Genomic DNA, 19,329 nt, shown 5'->3' on the forward strand with positions numbered 1-19,329 from the left:
GATATGACGGCGTTACTGGAACACGCATCACCACAGATGAGCATCTATTCAAGCCAACGTGCAAACTATCGCAAATCAAAGTGAAAGTCATTCATCAAAACACAATCATCTTCATTAAAAGTAAAGAACCGAAATGATCTTACCAGGGCTGTTGCCGCAATATTGTTGCAGTCTTTGATTTAGAAATTTTCGCTGATGATCAATAAAATGCAGCTCATATCAGTTGCTTTCGGACGTGCAACAATTTAAATATGTAGCGCGGGAATTCAAGATCGGATTTATATCCGTTTTGCAAAAACACATTTATATGACCGGGTGTAAATGGAATCGTTTTGATAAATCAGATAGCTATCCGATCTGAGAAAACGCATGAAGTTCCCATAGAACTTCTGCACCAGTCCACTGATTTCTGTTGAGAAAGATAAGCATGTTGACATGATCTGGGATCAGATGCGACCGCAACCTGGTGACAGCCAGTCAGCCGCTGAAAACACCCGCTCTGAGGGGACTGACGTTGCCGGGATGCACAGGTACCTCCGCGCTAAAATCAATTTCATTGCTTCAAGACTCACACTACGCAACGCAACCTGCATTAGATTAATCGATAACAAATAAACGTGATCGACGAAATTCTTAACGATCGATTATCGATCGTCGATTAATCATGCCCATCCCTATTAGGGACTTAAAACTTTTGAACATTACATATTTAGTTGTAATACGTATTTATACACTTTAATACATTTTAATTGAATGAACAATGAACAATAAATAGAATGTATATTTATTAAATATTTATTAATTATCTACAACCTATATTAATAATGCTGTTAAAAATTGTTTTTTTTTCATTCATAATACCTAATTCATGAACTGCGTGATGTTAACTAATTAAGCCATATGTTAAAATGTTAGCAAACTATTTTTTCATCAGTTTCCAGCAAAAAAAAAGAACTATATAATGATGTACAGCCTTGTCTTGCTTTACTCATATCGCCCACCTCTATATCAAAGCATTAAAAAACAGATCTAAGTATCATGATTGAGGTGCTATAAATGCTCATAGCTTGTTTCCATGAGACAGGCTCCGGCTTTCCTCCAAATGAGCACACGCTCGTGGTTGAACCATGTGAGGATCGCGACACAGGTCTCGCTAAATTATCTTTTGCCAATAATTGCAGTTTCACTCATGTTTACTTGCAGTGTTGATGTCTCATCAGCTCAAAGTTTTGAGGCTTTCTTCTCAGATCACAAGTTTCTAAAGATCAATAGGTGCGATAAATTGAGAAGGCAGCATTTAAACAGGATGTCAGGGGCAGCTAGTTCTGTGTTAGCTTAAGAGAACATTATTATTCAGCATTGAGAGTGAATGATTATCTCCCTGTACCGGTGGAACAGACTTTGTTCAATGTGACATGCACAAACGTACCTCAGAGGAGCGTCGTGCAGGGCCGCGAGTGAACACACATCAGACATCAATATTCTTCTAATTGTCTGGGCTGATGTATCCAGAGCTATGAAACGTTCACAGCCTTGAGCTTCTGGTAATTTGACTGTTATTATAGCAAATCAATGGCCAAGCGGCCCAGGTTATTGAAAACAAAGGATCATAACCAGAGCCGATAGACCATTGCTTCTAATAAGACGTTTGGCAGGGCAGATGGATTATTACAGTGGACATGAGGTTAGAGGGATGGGACTGACAATAACATTTTCAGTCAGATTTCATTCTCTCGCTTTGGTCCTAATGTTATAAAGTCCTGTTAGGTTCACAAAGATCGGACCTTTGGCTCTTTTCCTGCTTTTTGATGACATGCTGCTTTCACCCTAGTGAAAATATACCAAAATATATCAAGTAAATTTATTTCATACTACGAATATTACAAATCCATTAACATATTTACTGACATATCACTTGAGACTTACAGATATAAATATTACTAAAATAAAAATTTATGTGGAGTACTTCTTTATTGTACAATGCACATTTCTTAATATTAAGCTTAAAATATCATAGTATGATCACTGTATAATATCAGTCTTTAAATGCAAGATAGTGCCTAAAGTATACCTGCAATAGTTCCACTATACACAATCAAATATACTTAAGTATATCTTTAGTTGGACCTCAGCACTATTTCCGGATAACTAAAGTGCATTAAGTACAAAATTAGTTGTTCCAATTTAACTGACTTTAAGTATATCAATTTAGTACCAAAAGTACAATTGCCGGGTATTTATATTAATTACATGAATATGTAAATGTATTTGTAGTATACAGTACTTAGCATAAAATAAATGTATTCAAATACATTTTGGTATATTTATTTTATAGGGTAGGCACAATGCCCCCCCCCCCCTCCCCAAAAAAAAAAAACACCAGCATACAGTCATAACCTTCATAATTTGTGTTAACCAGGTAAATGCATTTTGTAGTAACCAGTTATTCAGATATTTAGGTTTTTTTTTTCTTTGAAACAACTTTTAATTGTTTTTGCAAAGACTGTTGATCAATTGATCAAAAGTGACAGTAAAGACATAATGTTTCAAAAGATTTCTAATCAAATAAATACTGTTCTTTCAAACTTTCTATTCATCACATAATCACTAAAAATGTATCACGGTTACATTTTGAGCACACAGATATTAAGCAGCATGTGGCGAGCAGGACGAGGCCAAGAGCTGTATATAACGGCAGCTTTGACCGTGAAATGTATCCGTGTATTTGTTCTCTTGACTGGAGAGGAGCAGTGGCTTTTATCAAGTGCCCTAGTAATTAAGTGGAGGCAGCAAGAGCTCTACGTTTCTTTGAGGTCAAGAAAAAAAAACTGAGAGCACATGATTTTACTCAGTGTTCAAAACACACTGTAAGTACTGCAATTACAACAATGCAGCTTCTGTTGAGACATCTTTGAGATATATAGCCATTTTTTCTTTTTCATTTTCCAAAAATAATAAATTATATTTTGTTTAAAGAAAATTCCCATGTTTACTGCTAATAAGTTTGATGTATGGTTAGGTTTAGGATTAAAGGGGTTAGAGGTTTTGGGGTACGTGTTGAGTTACAGGTAGGGGTGAAATTGACAGTGTAAAGTGTAATGTTAATTAAATGCATTTTAAATGTAATTACAATGCACCAACATCAAATGGTTAAGTAGCTAAGGCCATTTCTTTTCTTTTTTAAAAAAAAATCAGCATAAATGACAGGTTCTTATTTGTGCTTAATTTTGCTTTGCTATGTTACATGATGAGATACACTCATATGTTCAAGCCTGGTTTAACTAATCTTGAAACATGTCACGCTTGTTTGAACAGGGAAAATATCTTCACCGTCGCTCCACAATGACTTTCAACAGTGTGTGGTATTTCTTTTAAAATAATTGGATTTGCCTGATAGAACATATATATATTTACACAGTGGTAAGAGACCTCAAATTATTTGATTATTTAATGTTTCATTTATTTAAATACAAGCTCAGTGAGAGTGGCTTCTGGCAGGAATATTATTCTACTTGAGAAAATTATGTCACTTGGCTCGGTGCATTTGCGTCTGTAAACAGCTGGATTAAAGTGTGAATTTTGGGAGCCATTGAGTGGGTGTACATGGATAGAGTACTCATAACTCTGGCATTGCAATTTTTCATTTCCACCTTCTCGGCTTGGAATAGTCTAGCACAAAGGAGCTGATTGTTACACCATTTCTCTTAAAAGCCAAATGTAATCTTGGTCTACCATATTTGATTTGTGTTTTTAATTTCATGGCTGTTTGTGGATTTATTGTACACCCAAGACACAGCAAAGACCCACAGGAAGAGGGTCAGGAAGAACTTGTGTGGTGCAGATAGCAGCGCCATTTACAGAGCTATAAGCATCATGGTCATCATAGCTCTTTGAATGGTACTGCCATATGCACTGAACTATCAGCATCTCGCTCCCTCACTGAGCAGCTCCACCTGTTTATCTCTTTTTTCATGCAATTCGTTTAAGTACTTAATCTGTTTGTAACTTTGTTTCTTAATTAGTTTATTTCCTTTTTTATTTATATTTGTGTTTTTTTTCTCACCTCAGAACAGCCTAACAGCCACTCCAAACACATCAGCAATACCCTGGCTGAGTTTTGCGAGCGCCACTCACATTTTCTGCAGAAAAGTTTAGTCGGTGCTCTCTAATTAGTTACTTCTCTCTAAGTGGGCTTTAAAAAAGGCTGAGCATTTACTGTAGCGTGGCACTATTACAGAGTGTCCCCTGGTGAAAGAGAAACTCCTGCAAATGCAATAAAGTCAGCCGCAAGAGTAACCGTCCGTGCATTTTCAGCGTTAATTTTTCACTGCGTGTCTTTAGTAAATCCTGACAGTAGTTTTTAACGCCATGAAAAGAGTTTGCGCTGGCGCAAGCTGTTAGTAAATCTGACCCCTGAACAGCTTAACGCAATCTCCCCTAAAGGTAACATACTCAGAGCCTTATGAAAATTTCCCTTTTATTCACTAATGCTAACAAATCAGTATTCGAGGAGTGGATCAATGTGGTGAGCATTAGGATTGTTCACAGTAAACTGCTCAGAGTGTTGTCAAATCTCTGCAGTTAAAAGGAAACTGTGAATCCCCACTGAGTGCATTAACTCAAGCAGAATGGGGCGAGCCCTGATAAACCGAGAGGAGTCTTTGTGGTTGAGTGCTGTTTCTATATCAGGTCATAAAGGAAAAACAAACAGGTAGCTCTATTATTAGCTCTTATAAGTTATGTAACAGCAATCATTGCATGAGAATAATGGGGCACTTCAAGTCCAGCCATGCCCAGCATTCCTTGTTTTCGTCCAGCAGTATTTTTCACAGCTGAGGGAATTTCAGCCAAACTTTTAATATTGGTGATTTTTTTGTTTTCCAAAAGGTGCATTATTCTCCTCTTTTGCTCTTTTGCTCTCGTAAACCACTATTTTTCTTCTAATTGCATTTCTTGTGATCACGCCATCTGCCATTTAACTTCACGGTCTGTTTATAGTGACTGAGGACTTTTTAAAATATACATTTTCATACAGTATTCTCTGAGTTTATTTTACCCTCTGGGCACAGATGTAAAACGTAAAGATGTAATGTGAATTCACTGTTATATGGTATGTTATACAGTAGGGAGCACTAAAACGAGTTAAGAAGAGGCAGTGTCAGCGTACATGATCATCAAACATTCAACAACATAAATCAAAACTGCCTAATGTTACCGAATGAAATGTCAGCCATTTCATGAAATGCAAACTTTTGGGGTGTTGACTTGTGGTGTGGACTCGATCTACTCAATCTATGTTTTAATCGTTAAACAATCGTTAATCGTTAAATCGTTTAATGTTTAAACCTGATCATACATAGCCTTTGACAAAGACTTGATTTTCTCAACTTTTGTTGCTTTTTTATTAAATATACCCACATACAAGTATTAATAAATAAAGAATGCATTAAGCTAGAATAAAATGGATTTCACTGTTATACTGTAGGGGGCGCTATAACATATCTTCTGAAAGAGTACAGAATCTCCTGATCAAAAGACATATGAAGAAGAGGCTAAAACAAGCGATAGCATAATGTAAGTAGATGCATATGTAAAATAACGTGATCATCAACATTACACATCAAAACTATAGGACTATGGTGCTTTGGGGGTGTTGATGGACTCGATCTACTTCATCTATGTTTTGATCATCATTTTGAATCCCATCCAGATGTAGTCTTTGATAAAAATGCTTATTTTTCTCAGCTTTTTGCTGAAAATGTTGCTTTTTCATACAACAATATAGTCTTGGGTACATGAAAATGTTTTGAAAATTATTAAAAATTCTAGCGGTGGCTGGCAACTTTTTTTATGATAAAAAAAAAACGCTGGTGGGGAAAGAGTTAAAAGCAGTGACTCTCAAAATCAAAGTAGACAGGGTTTACCTTTCACAGAAGCATAGCGTGAATTCCAGCGCAAAGCATTAGTTTTACATTGAAATAGAGTGAGGTAAGACGAAACAATTAATACTTGTCAGCTGTTTTACAATATAAATGTTAAACGATTGACAGTGATGCAAACTACTCAACTTTTTTTCTGCAGAACTGCTCTATAGATGAAATTAACTAATGTAATAATTTAAGATCTTTACAACTCTGACCTGACTTCAGCTGAACAATGACACATTTTATTTTAAAAGCTTAGCATCATTTAATCATTCTCCTTTTATCAATGTAAAGCTGCTTTGAAACAATATGTATTGTATAAAGTGATATATATATATATATATATATATATATATATATATATATATATATATATAAAGGTGACTTGACTTGACCTGACTTGACTTTTTTCCTCAAATGTGTCCTTTTTTAATTGAACATTTACGTGATTCATGTAATTCCTAACTGAGTGTGACAAGACAAATTTTTTTTATGCTTTTAGTTTCGACATATTAGGCATACAAATAAAAGTGCTCAAAGCCTCATATTGTAATGCAACAGTATTTAAAAAAATAGAATTATTTTCCAAATAGAATTAGACCTTGAATTTCCTTCACTGTTCTATTTAGTTGCTTTATACAAAATTGAGACATGGCCTCAATGTTCAAGACATGGTTACGGCCTTGATAAGACTAAAAATGTGAAGTAAAATCTTTACTGATTCTCTTTTAATAGATATTTATTGCTGTATTTAATACTGTTTTCCTGTGCTCTGGTATTTATTAGACCAGCTCATGCCACTGAATTTGAGCTTCAAAAATACTGTACATTCATTAAGATTAATTTAGCTTAAAGGGATATCTATGAAGGGATGCATTTAAAATAACTGAAAATCCAATTAAACAAGTATTCTGTTATCAACAGCTGCATGAGATGTGTGTGTGGTAAATGGATATGATGGCCTAAAATTTATCCCAAATTCCCAAGCCTATCCTTTGGGAAATGTCTTAAGGTCATCTTATTAATTGATTCAGCCATAAAGCACAAAGTCCTTTTGATTCTCGTTATAGCAAAGGATTAATATACTGTGGGATTATTTTTGCTGCTTTCATGTACTATTGCTTTAAATACATGAAAATCGCTGTAAAAAATGGCAAGCAATTTTGTCATGTCCATCACTGGCTTTTGTGTAAGAAGAAGACTGGCATTCAGATGAAAGAAATACCATATACAATACAGAATCTAAATTATCCTCGACTGATGGTTAGAACATGAACACTTCCTAGAAATGAAGCATGTCATGTAAAGATTTTTTTTTTTTTTTTTTTTTTTTAAATGAGTCACTTAATTTATTTTTCAGATTTTCTTTTTTGGGAAGATTGAACTGGACAGGAATAGAAAGGCTGTGAACTGAAATCATAATTCCAGGAATATAACTAAAATCCAACAACTGATGAGAACTGTATGAATGAAATGTATTTAAGCACAGACATTGTTGCGACATCTGAAGTGCGTCACATTTTTTTCTGGAGAGAAAAACACAAGAAGCTGGAGACTTTAAAGTGACGCTCCATTTAATGTCATTGCTGTCTATGAGAAAAATTAAGGTAGCCTATTGAAGAGATCACATTAGTGATTTATTTTCCAATAGTGATGCTCTTGAAATTATCTATATTTGTTTAAGAACTGTTTGAATGAATCATAAGAAACATTTAGGGCTGTGTGATAAAATAATTAAACCTGTCATGCAAAAAAAATGGGATAAACACAGGATAAAAGATCGGATAAAGAACAAAAGAAGAAAATATATCCTTGTAAACATTTGAAGAGTGAGTGATTCATAGGTTAAAACTGTTACAAATGTATAACAAACATTTTTGGGTTTCACTTAATTTTGATGGTCAACAGAACACATTCTGTTAACTATAAGTAACGTGTCTTTTGGAGGAACATCAAGATAAATATTTTGAAGATATTATGCAGACAGTCTATTCTAATGAGAGTTAGTTGACATGTAGTTGCGAAGTTACTTATAGTCAACAGAATGTTCGAAAGGGATCATCAAAATAAAGTGTTACCCATTTGTGTTGTTGATTTTGAATTATGAATGCTAAGAATAAGCCGTTACCTGAGGCGGTACAGGCAGGTACACACCAGCTGCTATCTTACAGGGCTTTCCTCACTGATAACAGACTAGTCTAGCTATTTCCATTATTCATGCGCTAATCGCTGGTTCTTACCTGGTGCAGTTGCCTTTTAGGCTTGCTGGATAATCCTGTGTAAAGAGTGTAAAGAGTATAAAGAGTAAAGAGTGGTCTGCTGGGATTGGATGTTAGGATTAAACCCATCTCTGCCATGCAGTGTGGTATTAGGAGTTCTGCATTGATGCTGTCCTTCTGTTAACTTCAGCCTTCGCCAGAAGGAAGACTTGAGAAATTGTATTAGCAGATTTTACTCTGGTCTTTGTCATGGAAAAATGAATTGGATATTGACCTAGATGGAAAGATGGAAGTTTTCATTTAGGGATATATCATGTTTATTCATTTTCCTTGTGGTGCAGATGCATTCAGATTTTACTTTCCCTGCAGGATTATTTATCTCCTATAAGTACATTTGTCCTTCCTTCCTTTGTTTTCCTCTCTTTTTTTCATAACTTTCTGTCTGTCTCATTCTCAATCCTGCCGCCAGCCTCCTCCACACCATATCTGTGTCTTATTTCTTTCAGAAAACAATCAGGGCATGGTCCTGTTCTGGTGCCACTCAACTCCACAATAATCAGGTCTTCTGTCTGTGAGCGTGTGTTTGAAAAGCCTCAGACAGTTCTAGGAAGACAAACACACACATATATACGTGCCAGCTGAGGAAATGGCATGATCTGCCGTGGATTGACATTACCATCTGGCTGACAGTGAAGGTCTAGAGTCCCGTAGCCATACGTTTGACTTAAGGCATACAGTAAATGACAGAAATGCCCATTTAGACTAGAAGGGGCCGTCTGACTGACCACACTTATTTTTCTTGGTGGTGATCTTTTTTAGTGATCGACCGATATATCGGTCGGCCGATAAATCGGGCCGATATTTGCGGGTTTGACGTGTATCGGCATCGGCCGATACGCGGCTGCTGTGTTCGCCGATAGTTTTTTCCCGGCATTATTTACAGACAGGCGTCCGCGCGCAGGCAGCTCTGTGTTGCTGGAGACGCTGCAGTTCACGTGCAGCCCATGCACTGCCCCTCCCACACTAGCAGAGTGCTGGAAGCCTCTTCAAGACAACGGCAAGTTTGAAACTTTCAAAGCATATTTTAACTGTTTGACTTAGCTGAAATATTGCCATACACTTTTACACCATAAAAGTGGAAACACGTTGCTCTATATGTGCGTGCAACTAAGCAAGTTTGTGGGTCCAAATGGAAAACGCGAATGCCTATAAAAATGCTTGTCATTGTATTTAGGGAGCTGCAAATAGCTAAGTTTGAGGCTATCCATATGCATACGGCAGCTGTTACGAACACTGGTCATAGGATTAAATAATGCCGACGTTGTTCTGTGATATTTGTGGGAGTTTTATTCAGCGACCACCTGGCTGAGGTTTGGACGTGTGCTCATAAAAGAAGCGTCGCGGTTGCGACACGCATGCGATGCAGCGCGCTCGTTTGTCCAGGCGCTCCTATGCCGTGTTGAGATGAAAACAAATACATTTTTTAGGGCCTGTTCACATATCGCGTCTTTTGCGCGCTCAAGTTCATTAATTCAAATGTAGGCGCGCGGTATGCGCGCTCATAATGGAAGCGACGCGCTTGTTTTTTCCAAGCGCGTCCGCGCCGCATCGAGATAAAAACATCTCAACCTTTCAGAATGCCGCAAGCGTGGTGGAATAATACGACAGCATCGAATACTCGGCCGAACAGCTGATCATAGCTGGACAGGGCGGGTTTTTATTTCTCATCTCCAGAAATATATGTAGTCGTAAAGGGCAGGAAATAAATTAATCCTTCCTCCATGTCATCATGGAGAGCGCAGTTCATGGCTGCATAGCAAAGACAGTTTATTATGCTGCTTGCTTGTTGCTACTGTGTGCAATAGTGTAATTATTTTATTCATGCTTAAATATTTATTTCAGAATTTACTTAAAGAATTTGAATTATGCTTAAATATTTATTTTCAGTAATTTTAGCACTGAAGTTTTTTTTTACTTGTTCTACCTCACGTTTTTAATAGTTGTCAAATATTGTTTTTTTTTTTAAGTTCAATAAATGTTCCTTTTTTAAATTGAGACTTGTAACATTTGTTATCATCATTGTGTCATTTTTATGATTTAAATTGAGTGAGCAAATGCAGTATCGGCTCCAAATATCGGCCCAAGAAAATCGGCAGCCCGTATCGGTCATCGGCTAATGCTGATGAAAAAAAATCGGTATCGGCATCGGCACTAAAAAATCCATATCGGTCGATCTCTAATCTTTTTCAGACTTTTAGACAAATCTATTGAGTATTTTTTCCTCTGAAAGTGCTCATTGTAGTTGTGCTCCCTGAACAGTGGAAGTTACTCAGGGTGTGTGTGTCGTCTGAGACTGAGCCTATAGTCAATGATATCGAGTGCAGAATCATTCAGTTAACACTCATAGTGAAATCACTGAAAACACAGTATTATGCCATTTTTATTTAAGCTAGTTTTTTTTTTTATGTTATTCAAAGAGACCATATGTAAGAGTGTCTGTGGACATACCTGCACCTCTGGAAAATTCAGTCATAAATATTTCCACCACAATATAATTTCCACAATTATCTGTTGTATCCTTTGTCTCGATTACATAAGCTAATTTCATGCAAGCATTGTATGTATTCTAAATACACATAATTAAACAAAATTTGGAATAATTTAACAAATACAGTTTGATTATGAATGATGCACAGTATTTAATTATATTATAGTTAGATAGATAGATGGATAGATGGATAGATAGATAGATAGATAGATAGATAGATAGATAGATGGATAGATGATAGATAGATAGATAGATAGATAGATAGATAGATAGATAGATAGATAGATAGATAGATAGATAGATAGATAGATAGATAGATAGATAAATTATGTAACATTATAAATGTCTTTACTGTCACTTTTGATCAGTTTAATGCATCCTTGCTGAATAAAAGTATTCATTTCTTGCTGCCCCCAAAATGGTAGTGTAAATAAATGATAAAAGCATGGTAACATGTTTCCAGTTCACATCAAGAAGTCATAAAAGTACTAGTGAGTAGTGTTTCGCTGTCAAGGACTGTCAAGGCCTGTTAGTCTGACACTGAAGGAGAGCTGCGATGCGTCAGGCACTGAGATGAGATTGGACTCATTTTGCAGCGCCCTGTCTGATCTGAAGCGAACTGGAATATGTCTGAATAGATAAGTTCGTAATATATTGCCTAGCCACTCTTCTTGTGAAGTGGCCTGGAATTGCAGATGGTATCAGACACCAAAGAAAGTTATCTTGCCCTGCCTTTACTGGTTAATCCTAAACAGTTCAGCTAGGAGAGATTTCCCTGGTTTGCCTCCTCTCTCAAACTCAAATGATAGTGAGCATGTCACAAACTGCATCACTAAGAGGTCAGTTTATCAGATTAGAGGGCTTGATAAACAGGCTTTAGGGCTCCAATTAAATGAGTCTTCTGTTATCAACAGCTGCATGAGATGTATGTGTGGTAAATGGAAGAATAGTTTGCCTTTCAGCTCTCTGCTTAAAATGATATTGTGGCGATTCAGGCCTGTTATTTATTGGAAGCATTTATTTTATTCGAGGTCTGTTGATTCTGACAATAGTGGATTTTAACCTATTGTATCAGCAGTCAAATTCAACTTTCATGTTTCTGGGTTTTGTGCCAATATTCGATTTCAGACCAACATATCTAGCATTAGTCACCAATCACCTGCATTTAAAAATGTAACATATGATTATTATTATTATTTTTTTTCTATTTTTTCACAGTAATGATAGAAACAAAATGATGTGCCCGACACAACCCCTCCCTTCAGTATGGCGCCAGACACAAAATGACAGACTAAATTAGGAATAAACAGAAGCATAAACATTGAATTATCCCTTGGTACTAAATAAATCAGTAGATGTGACTGTCCTAATACTGGCAGGTTGTAATAAAAAATCATTTACATGGAAGGATGGAAAAGTACTAGTTTGTGTGTCTGTTAAATTCATTAAAACCCAGAGGCATAACAAAAAATAATATAAAAATTAAATAACAATATAATGAATAAAATAATTTATAAAAAAAATGCCACAGTTTACATTTAGCACTGATTATAAGGCGTTTTTTGAAGTTTTAAATAAAGCAGAGATTATCATTTCTTCACCACTACAGTATTTCAGGCATGGCTTTTTTTGCTTTTCTGCACTCCAGATGGCCATGCATTGGTGCGACTGTGACTTGCACAGCTAAACAGAGCGTTCTGACTTTAATGATGTCAGGAAACTGTGGCGTAGAAGTGATAATGAACAAATCTCTCTCCCTCCTTCTCTCCTCTCTGCCCTCTATCCCTCTCTCTCTCAGTTGTAGATTTACAGTGGGCAGTTAGGACAAATATTCCCTCTTTGTTCTTGCTAAGGAAAATCTATTTCTTTGTGGGAATGGGCGATAACACTTCATTTTGATCTGTTACCAAGTACTATCAAGGCTGACAATAACTGACTGACTGCTTGATCTTTTCAGTATTTCTGATGATGTTCAGGTGAGCGAAAGGAGAGATGATTCTACTCCTTTGCAACGAATTGACCACAAAGACAGAGTTTTCACTTTTAAAGGAGGACTCGGCAACTCTAGCGAACTCTAGTCACTTCTTCGCTGATTTTCCCTTTTGTTGTCGCATGTTTTCCCCACGAGCTCCCCCTACAGCTGTGGGGGGGCGTATATTTCACAACACAGTCGTAAAAAACTCACTTGCGGCGGCCTCCTCCCCCTCTCTACCGCTGCTCATGTGCGTTTGTTATGATCGGAGCAAGCCAACTGTATCGTGTGGAGCTATGTCTACTGAGGTGGGTAAAATCTGGTAATACATCATACATGCGTGTGTGTTTATGTCGAATTGCCGTAAAGCAATTTGTGTTTCGCGCTCGTTCTCGTTCTCGCTTCTCACAAGACTTCCAATTTCTGTCTTGCCGGGACGGTAGTCCCCAAGTTGCAAGGTTGGTTTTCCGCCTGGGAACGCTGGGGGGAGCGGGGAAAGTCACCAATATCACCAGAACAGGTTGTTTAACCATCCAAACGATTTCTAGACAGTTTTATTAAGTTAAAAAAGTTACCAAGTTCTCCTTTAAATATACTACCTTTGAAAAGTTTGGGGAAGAAATGTTTTTGAAAGGAGTCTCTAATGCTCACCAAAAGTACAAAAGCTTAGAAGTACGGTAAAAACAGTAATATTGTGAAATATTATTACCATTTAATATTATTTTTGATTGGTTTTGAAATTCCTGTGATGCAAAGCTGAATTTTCCAGTCTTCAGTGTCACATGATCCTTCAGAAATCAATCTCTGATGAATAGAAAGTTAAAAAGAACAGCATTTATTTGAAATATAAATATTTTATAACATTATACATCTTTATTGTCACTTTTGGTCAATTTAATGTGTCCTTGATGAATAAAATTGTTCATTTCTGTACAAAAAAAAACTTTTGAGTGGTACCATATGCATTAAGGTTACATTGAAATCATTATAAAATCACATCCTGCTTATATACATCAGTATCAGAAGTATTGACATTTCAAGATTGATCAGCCCAATCCTACTTTTTAGAAATAGAAAATTAATCTAATGTGGACCAGTTCCTTTATTAATTTTGCTATTTATCATTAGGCTGTTCTGTTTTATTGCGCGCTACGAACTTCTGTTCTAGGATGCGACACTTATCTTGCAAATTAATCAGAGCTGCATATTTCCACGTACAACATTTCTGACAGCTTCAGTTCCGTACTGAAAATCAATGGACATGGAAATGGACTTCAGTTGAAATGCCGCATCCATTCGTTCAGGAAATTAATTGTTTTTTCTCTCACACGTCATTCTGAGTCTGTCTGGGCTGCAGCAACATTAGAAGCGTGTGACCCTTCACGCGTGAAGCTCACAGGAAACATTGGTGGGATCGTTCCCATATCAATGTCAAAAAATCCTGTATTTGTGATGAACTTGAACATATTTTGCCACTGTTGGTTGGTCATTTCTTTGCTCTGGTTGCTGTGGTAACTCCGGTTTCTCTGCTCTCCGCGACTGAGTTATGCTGCAGCTCAGATCTGAATTTGTAGGCATTTTAGGTAAGCTGCTGCCAATTTCATACGTCAGTGAGCGTGGAGAAACGCAGATGCCTGTAACGTCATCACTGCAGCAAGACTGCCTGGACCTGCGAGTTGTCTGTCACGTTCGGTGATCACATTGAAAATCCTGATCCAGAGTCCAGGTGCAAACCCCATGGCTCGGTGACTGAGAACTTTGTGTTTCCTATTGAATATACAAATAATGCTTTAATTAAAAAAAAAAATCATTTAAAAGAATGCAAACAGCATGCATATATTTATTAGATAATTTATTGTGATCTAATAAATATTACGATCTAATATAATAGTACTCTATAAAGTACGGCAAGACCATCAAAGCGGCATCAAACCATGTTTCCACAAACAAAGAAACATGGTTTGTTGTAATGGAGTGATTTTAACAGCTATGAAATCATATTTCAAACGCATATCATTAAAATGCTAGTATCGAAAACTCTTTTCCTGCCAAACATGGCATTTTTCAACACGGCTCATTGGAAATACTTATACCTGTGGCAACATTTTTGCAAAATGCTAAATACGTACCAATACGTACATATCCCTGCAGTTTCCAACCAAAATGAACACTAGAGGAACATCAAGCACTTTTAATCATTTTCATACACAATTACAGGGGCAGATTATGAATTAATAAAGATTTGGTTTCACCCAGCTCCTTGCACCAATAACGTTATGACCTCAAAACACTCTTTACCATAGTGCATGATTTGTAAACGAATATATTTTGGAGTTTGCATCACTTAAAGGGATAGTTCAATCAAAAATGAAAATTAGCCCATGATTTATTCACCCTCAAGCCATAGGTGTATATGACATTCTTCTTTCAGACGAATTAATCAGAGTTATATTAAAAAATGTCCTGGCTCTTCCAAGCTTTATAATGGCAGCAAATGGCCGTTTAGGTTTTGAAGTCCATCAAAGTGCATCCATCCATGATAAAAGTAATCTACACGGCTCCTGGGGGTTAATAAAGGCCTTCTGAAGCAAAGCGATGCATTCGTGTAAGAAAAATATCCATATTTAAAACTTTATCGACTAAAATAACTAGCAGACGACCATACGCATCGATTTGCGATGGAAGAGTAACTAAAGGTTACGATTGCGTTTTATGTCACATTTGCTTTTTTTAACACTATCGGGATGCCACTTTTGAATGCCATTGTGTATGAATATACATGAAAGGATTACTAAAATATATTTAATGTTTATTCTCATAAGTGGCACCACACGGTATATTAAGTTGTGGTTTATTACTGTAAAACATTTATCTCTAGACGATTGTTAGTCTGCTTGTACTTGTGTGTCTAACTGAATATTTAAACACGTTATATCAATTCTTTCCCTGCCAGCATTTTTTACTGGTTTTCATTTTTTGAAAATGAAATTTTAAATTTTTTTAAAAAAAAGTTACCAGTCACCGCCAGCGTTTTTTTTTTAAATAATTTTCACAAAATGTTCATGGCCCCCAAAATATTTGTTTGTATGAAATCTGAACATGCCATATATCAAAAGAAAGAACAGACCCTGAAAGTTCCTTTTGTTTGTTCCATGTATTTAAGCCCTGAGTTCTCCTTAGTTCTTTGTCCGTTCTTGTTTGTGATTGTTCGGTTGTATCTGTTCTCCTGAGCTTTTGTCATTAAAGGCTATTTATTTGGCAACCAACCCATAACACACGGCTGTTTTCAACATTGATAATAATAAGAAATGTTTCTTGAGCACCCAATCAACATATTATTATGATTTCTTAAGGATCATGTGACACTGAAGACTGGAGTAATGATGGTGAAAATTCAGCTTTGCCATCACAGGAATAAATTACTTTAATTAAAGTTGAAGCGTTTATTTAAAGCAATTTTAAAAAAATAAAATTTTTCCTACTGGAAAGTATTTAATTAAAGTCATGATGTTTGTTTGCCTTCACAGAAAGATGAAAGATGAAAATGCATATTTCTACTGCAGTTGCCTTTACGTTTCTAAATGATTTCCCAGGAGAAGGCTGAAACTTCAGTGTGTTTATTTCACACCAGCCCTCCAACATCATCTATAGTTTCAGTTTATGTCAAAAATAAACTTGAACTGGTATCTCTCTAGATTTACTGTAAATAAGTTCCTGTTAAAAATTGTTGTAATTAATACATTTCGGAGTGTATGTAGTAAAATAGGGTTAAATCAAGCCCTACGCCACTGCCTTCTCTCCCATCAGTCTTCGGGGCTCTGATTAGTGCATTTCCCTGATGCCCGGACACACATAATTAAGAATGAAGTTGTCAGAATGATGTGTAGACCCTTCCTGTGTGTGTGTGTGTGTGTGTGTGTGTGTGTGTGTGTGTGTGTATGACCCAAAGCTCATGTTCATGTAAATTAAGGAGCTCTGCCTCTAATCCGGCCAGCTAATGTCTAGATTGGATGTACCAGCATGATCAAGACATTATTACTGAAGGGTATTGGGGAGGATAGTATGTTTGCAGTAGATCATGTTAATTTGACAGATGTCTCAGGCTGTGCTCGGGCTGTGCAGAGCTGTCTCTCAGTGAACGGTATAGTTAGACAGTGGCAATGTGGTAGTAATTTTGGGTTCTGCTTCATTGAAAAGCTTACGCATGTTTCCTTTCAAAATCCCGGAATTGTTGAGTTTTTGAGAGGTTTTCCTTTTGTTCTGGTAAATTTCATGCCCAGTTGCTCTGCAGGAATTGCCTTTAGTTTGCTTGTTTATAAATAAATATTGTAATGATTTTTTTTTCTTTTTCTAAAGAAAAGGAGGTTCATGGCTGGTGCGGCTACAGACAGAAAAGGAGCAATCGCATGGGGCAATGTTTTCTGTCTCAGTAATTTAACAAAACGAGACAGAGCGGAGGTCTATCTACATGCCCAAATGTATGTGTAGGTTTTTTTTTTTCTGGCTACACTAAAAACAATTTGGTGTATGATTTCTTTTGAAACAATTTTCACTCAGAAAATGCTAGTAAATAATTCCGATTTTTTTTTTTTTTTTTATTAAATGTACTTTTTTTTAAAGGCTGAAATCGTATTTTCTTGTGAAACACTCCTATAATCTTTGTTGTATGAAAAAGTATTGGAGGGTTTCTTTGCTGCAGAACTTAATTTATATCAGATTTAACTATGCAAAAACTACAGTAACCTTCCATCAACATCAGTAACCTTCCTGTTCTTGCATTTCAATGCATTTACCTGTCTTACACTGCATTCAGGGTATACATTTTGTCCGTTCTTGCATTCCCTGGAAATCTAACCCTTTACTGATTGAGATACATGAATCAGAGCTGTTGAATGGCATGTCTCCATTTTTAAACAATTAAAAAATATATATTTCTACTATCCATTGCTGTTCAGTAATGAGGGAAGGGACCTTATTCTCATTCTAGAAAGTATTTGATTGAACAAAAATATTTTTGGTCCGAGCTTCTACGTCTTTTACTGTTTTAAAAGGTTGGTTAAAAACTTAATTGTATTCTCTGGTCTTTAAACGTGTATGGTATTGTTATATTGTGTATTATATGTAGCATTTTGTGTACAGCACTTGGGTCTACTGATTAGTTTAAAAGTACTTTATAAATAAATTATATGAAAAAGAACAAAAGTCACGTAAGCAAGATTGTAATTGTGCACATGTGCTAAAAGATAATTCTGTCATATAGTTGGCCTCAAAGCTATAAAAGCCCCATTTTGATATCATATTTAAACCTGGGCTGTTTTTGGCCCTCACCATTAGCAGAAGTAGGTGATGTAAAGATTCTGCCCTTGTTAAAGAACCTTTTTTCATATTAGTGAAAAGGCCAACAATGGCTCTTCTGTCAAATGAGGTGAGGTGGTTTATATTTCCCCACATTGCTTGAAAATTCTTCTAAAAGCTTGTAGAGAGACGAATATGAGTGCTTTTACATGTGTCACTGTAACTGAAGCGGTGTCCTGGTTTCTTTTTTTTCTTTCAGGTATTCAGTTCTTCACAATGGAAACCACATTGAACAGGAGAAACTGTCAATACAGAACGACACAGAGTCCCAGGAGTCATGTTTCTGACACAGGCCAAACTCTCATGAGGACCATCACTGGAAGGTGCCATTTCTTACCGCCCTGCCTGCAGCTCAGACGCCACCGGAGCATTCCAGGACTTGAGGACTGGGAGCTGAACTGTTTGCTCAGAGAGCTGCTGAACAATGAAGGAAAGAACAATGTTGCCAAAAGTCTATATTTTAGGATATGAATTGCCATTGTAAAGGAATGTTGGTAAGTTTTTTCCCCCAAATGCGTTTATTTCCTTTTTGGTTCTCCTGGGAATATTATTTCCAAACCAAAAATACATCTTTCAAGCTTTATCCAGAGAGGCTTTCATTAGCTTTAGAGTCAGGATAACACTTCCCGAAAGGTACGGCTCAAACGCTAAATAAAGATTTATTTTTGTTCTATAAATAAAAAAAATAGTTAAGAGTAAAAAAAAAAAATCACATCACAGTATTAAGAGGTAGAGCTGGGAGCATTGCAGGAGCGATTTCACAGTTTCCCCCCGCAAAATTTTATATATCGCATCTAAAAGTTTGTTTATATAATATGTGTATGTACATTTATATACTCATATATTATTTAAACACAAACTTTTATGTCAGAAGCAATTAATCGTGATTAAAGGATATATACAGTATATCCTTTTATTCTTTAATATATATATCTTTCAGTGAATACGGTCTATTTCAAAGGTACAGCATAAAATTCCTCAAAATGATATGACAGGAAATTAACTTTTTCTTCTAGCCTTGAAATTGGTTTGAAAAACAAACATACTATCTCATTTTTTGGATCATTTTCATATTCTGAACTGAAATCTCATTTATGTACTTAAGACTTCTAAAGCTCTTTGGGGAATGAGATGTACTAGTCACAAAGTTGTGCTCTGAGCTCAGATCCACGGGTGGCCGTTCTCAGTCAGGTCAGCTCTGTGCTTCGCATAAATGCTTCCATTTTCACAATGATTTCTGTTACGAGGATCTCCTCTGACGTGATTCACCGTGTCTTAAAGTGTTTCAGTCTTAGCCGAAGATGACCATCG

At 36.3% G+C, this 19,329-nt stretch overlaps 1 protein-coding gene across 1 annotated transcript in view; it reads left to right on the forward strand.

Annotated features, from left to right (window-relative positions):
- The window catches only part of htr4 (5-hydroxytryptamine receptor 4), a 111,055-nt gene extending 92,363 nt beyond the window's left edge, over positions 1–18,692 (forward strand). The window contains exon 7 of the mRNA XM_081382394.1: positions 18,218–18,692. Coding sequence (XP_081238520.1) covers positions 18,218–18,305 — 88 coding nt within the window. The 3' untranslated portion in view covers positions 18,306–18,692. The remainder of the gene's footprint in view (positions 1–18,217) is intronic.
- Positions 18,693–19,329: the final 637 nt, after the last annotated feature.

The sequence above is a fragment of the Scardinius erythrophthalmus genome (genome assembly GCF_964197995.2).
Source record: "Scardinius erythrophthalmus genome assembly, chromosome: 13".
Taxonomy (NCBI): Eukaryota; Metazoa; Chordata; class Actinopteri; order Cypriniformes; family Leuciscidae; genus Scardinius; species Scardinius erythrophthalmus.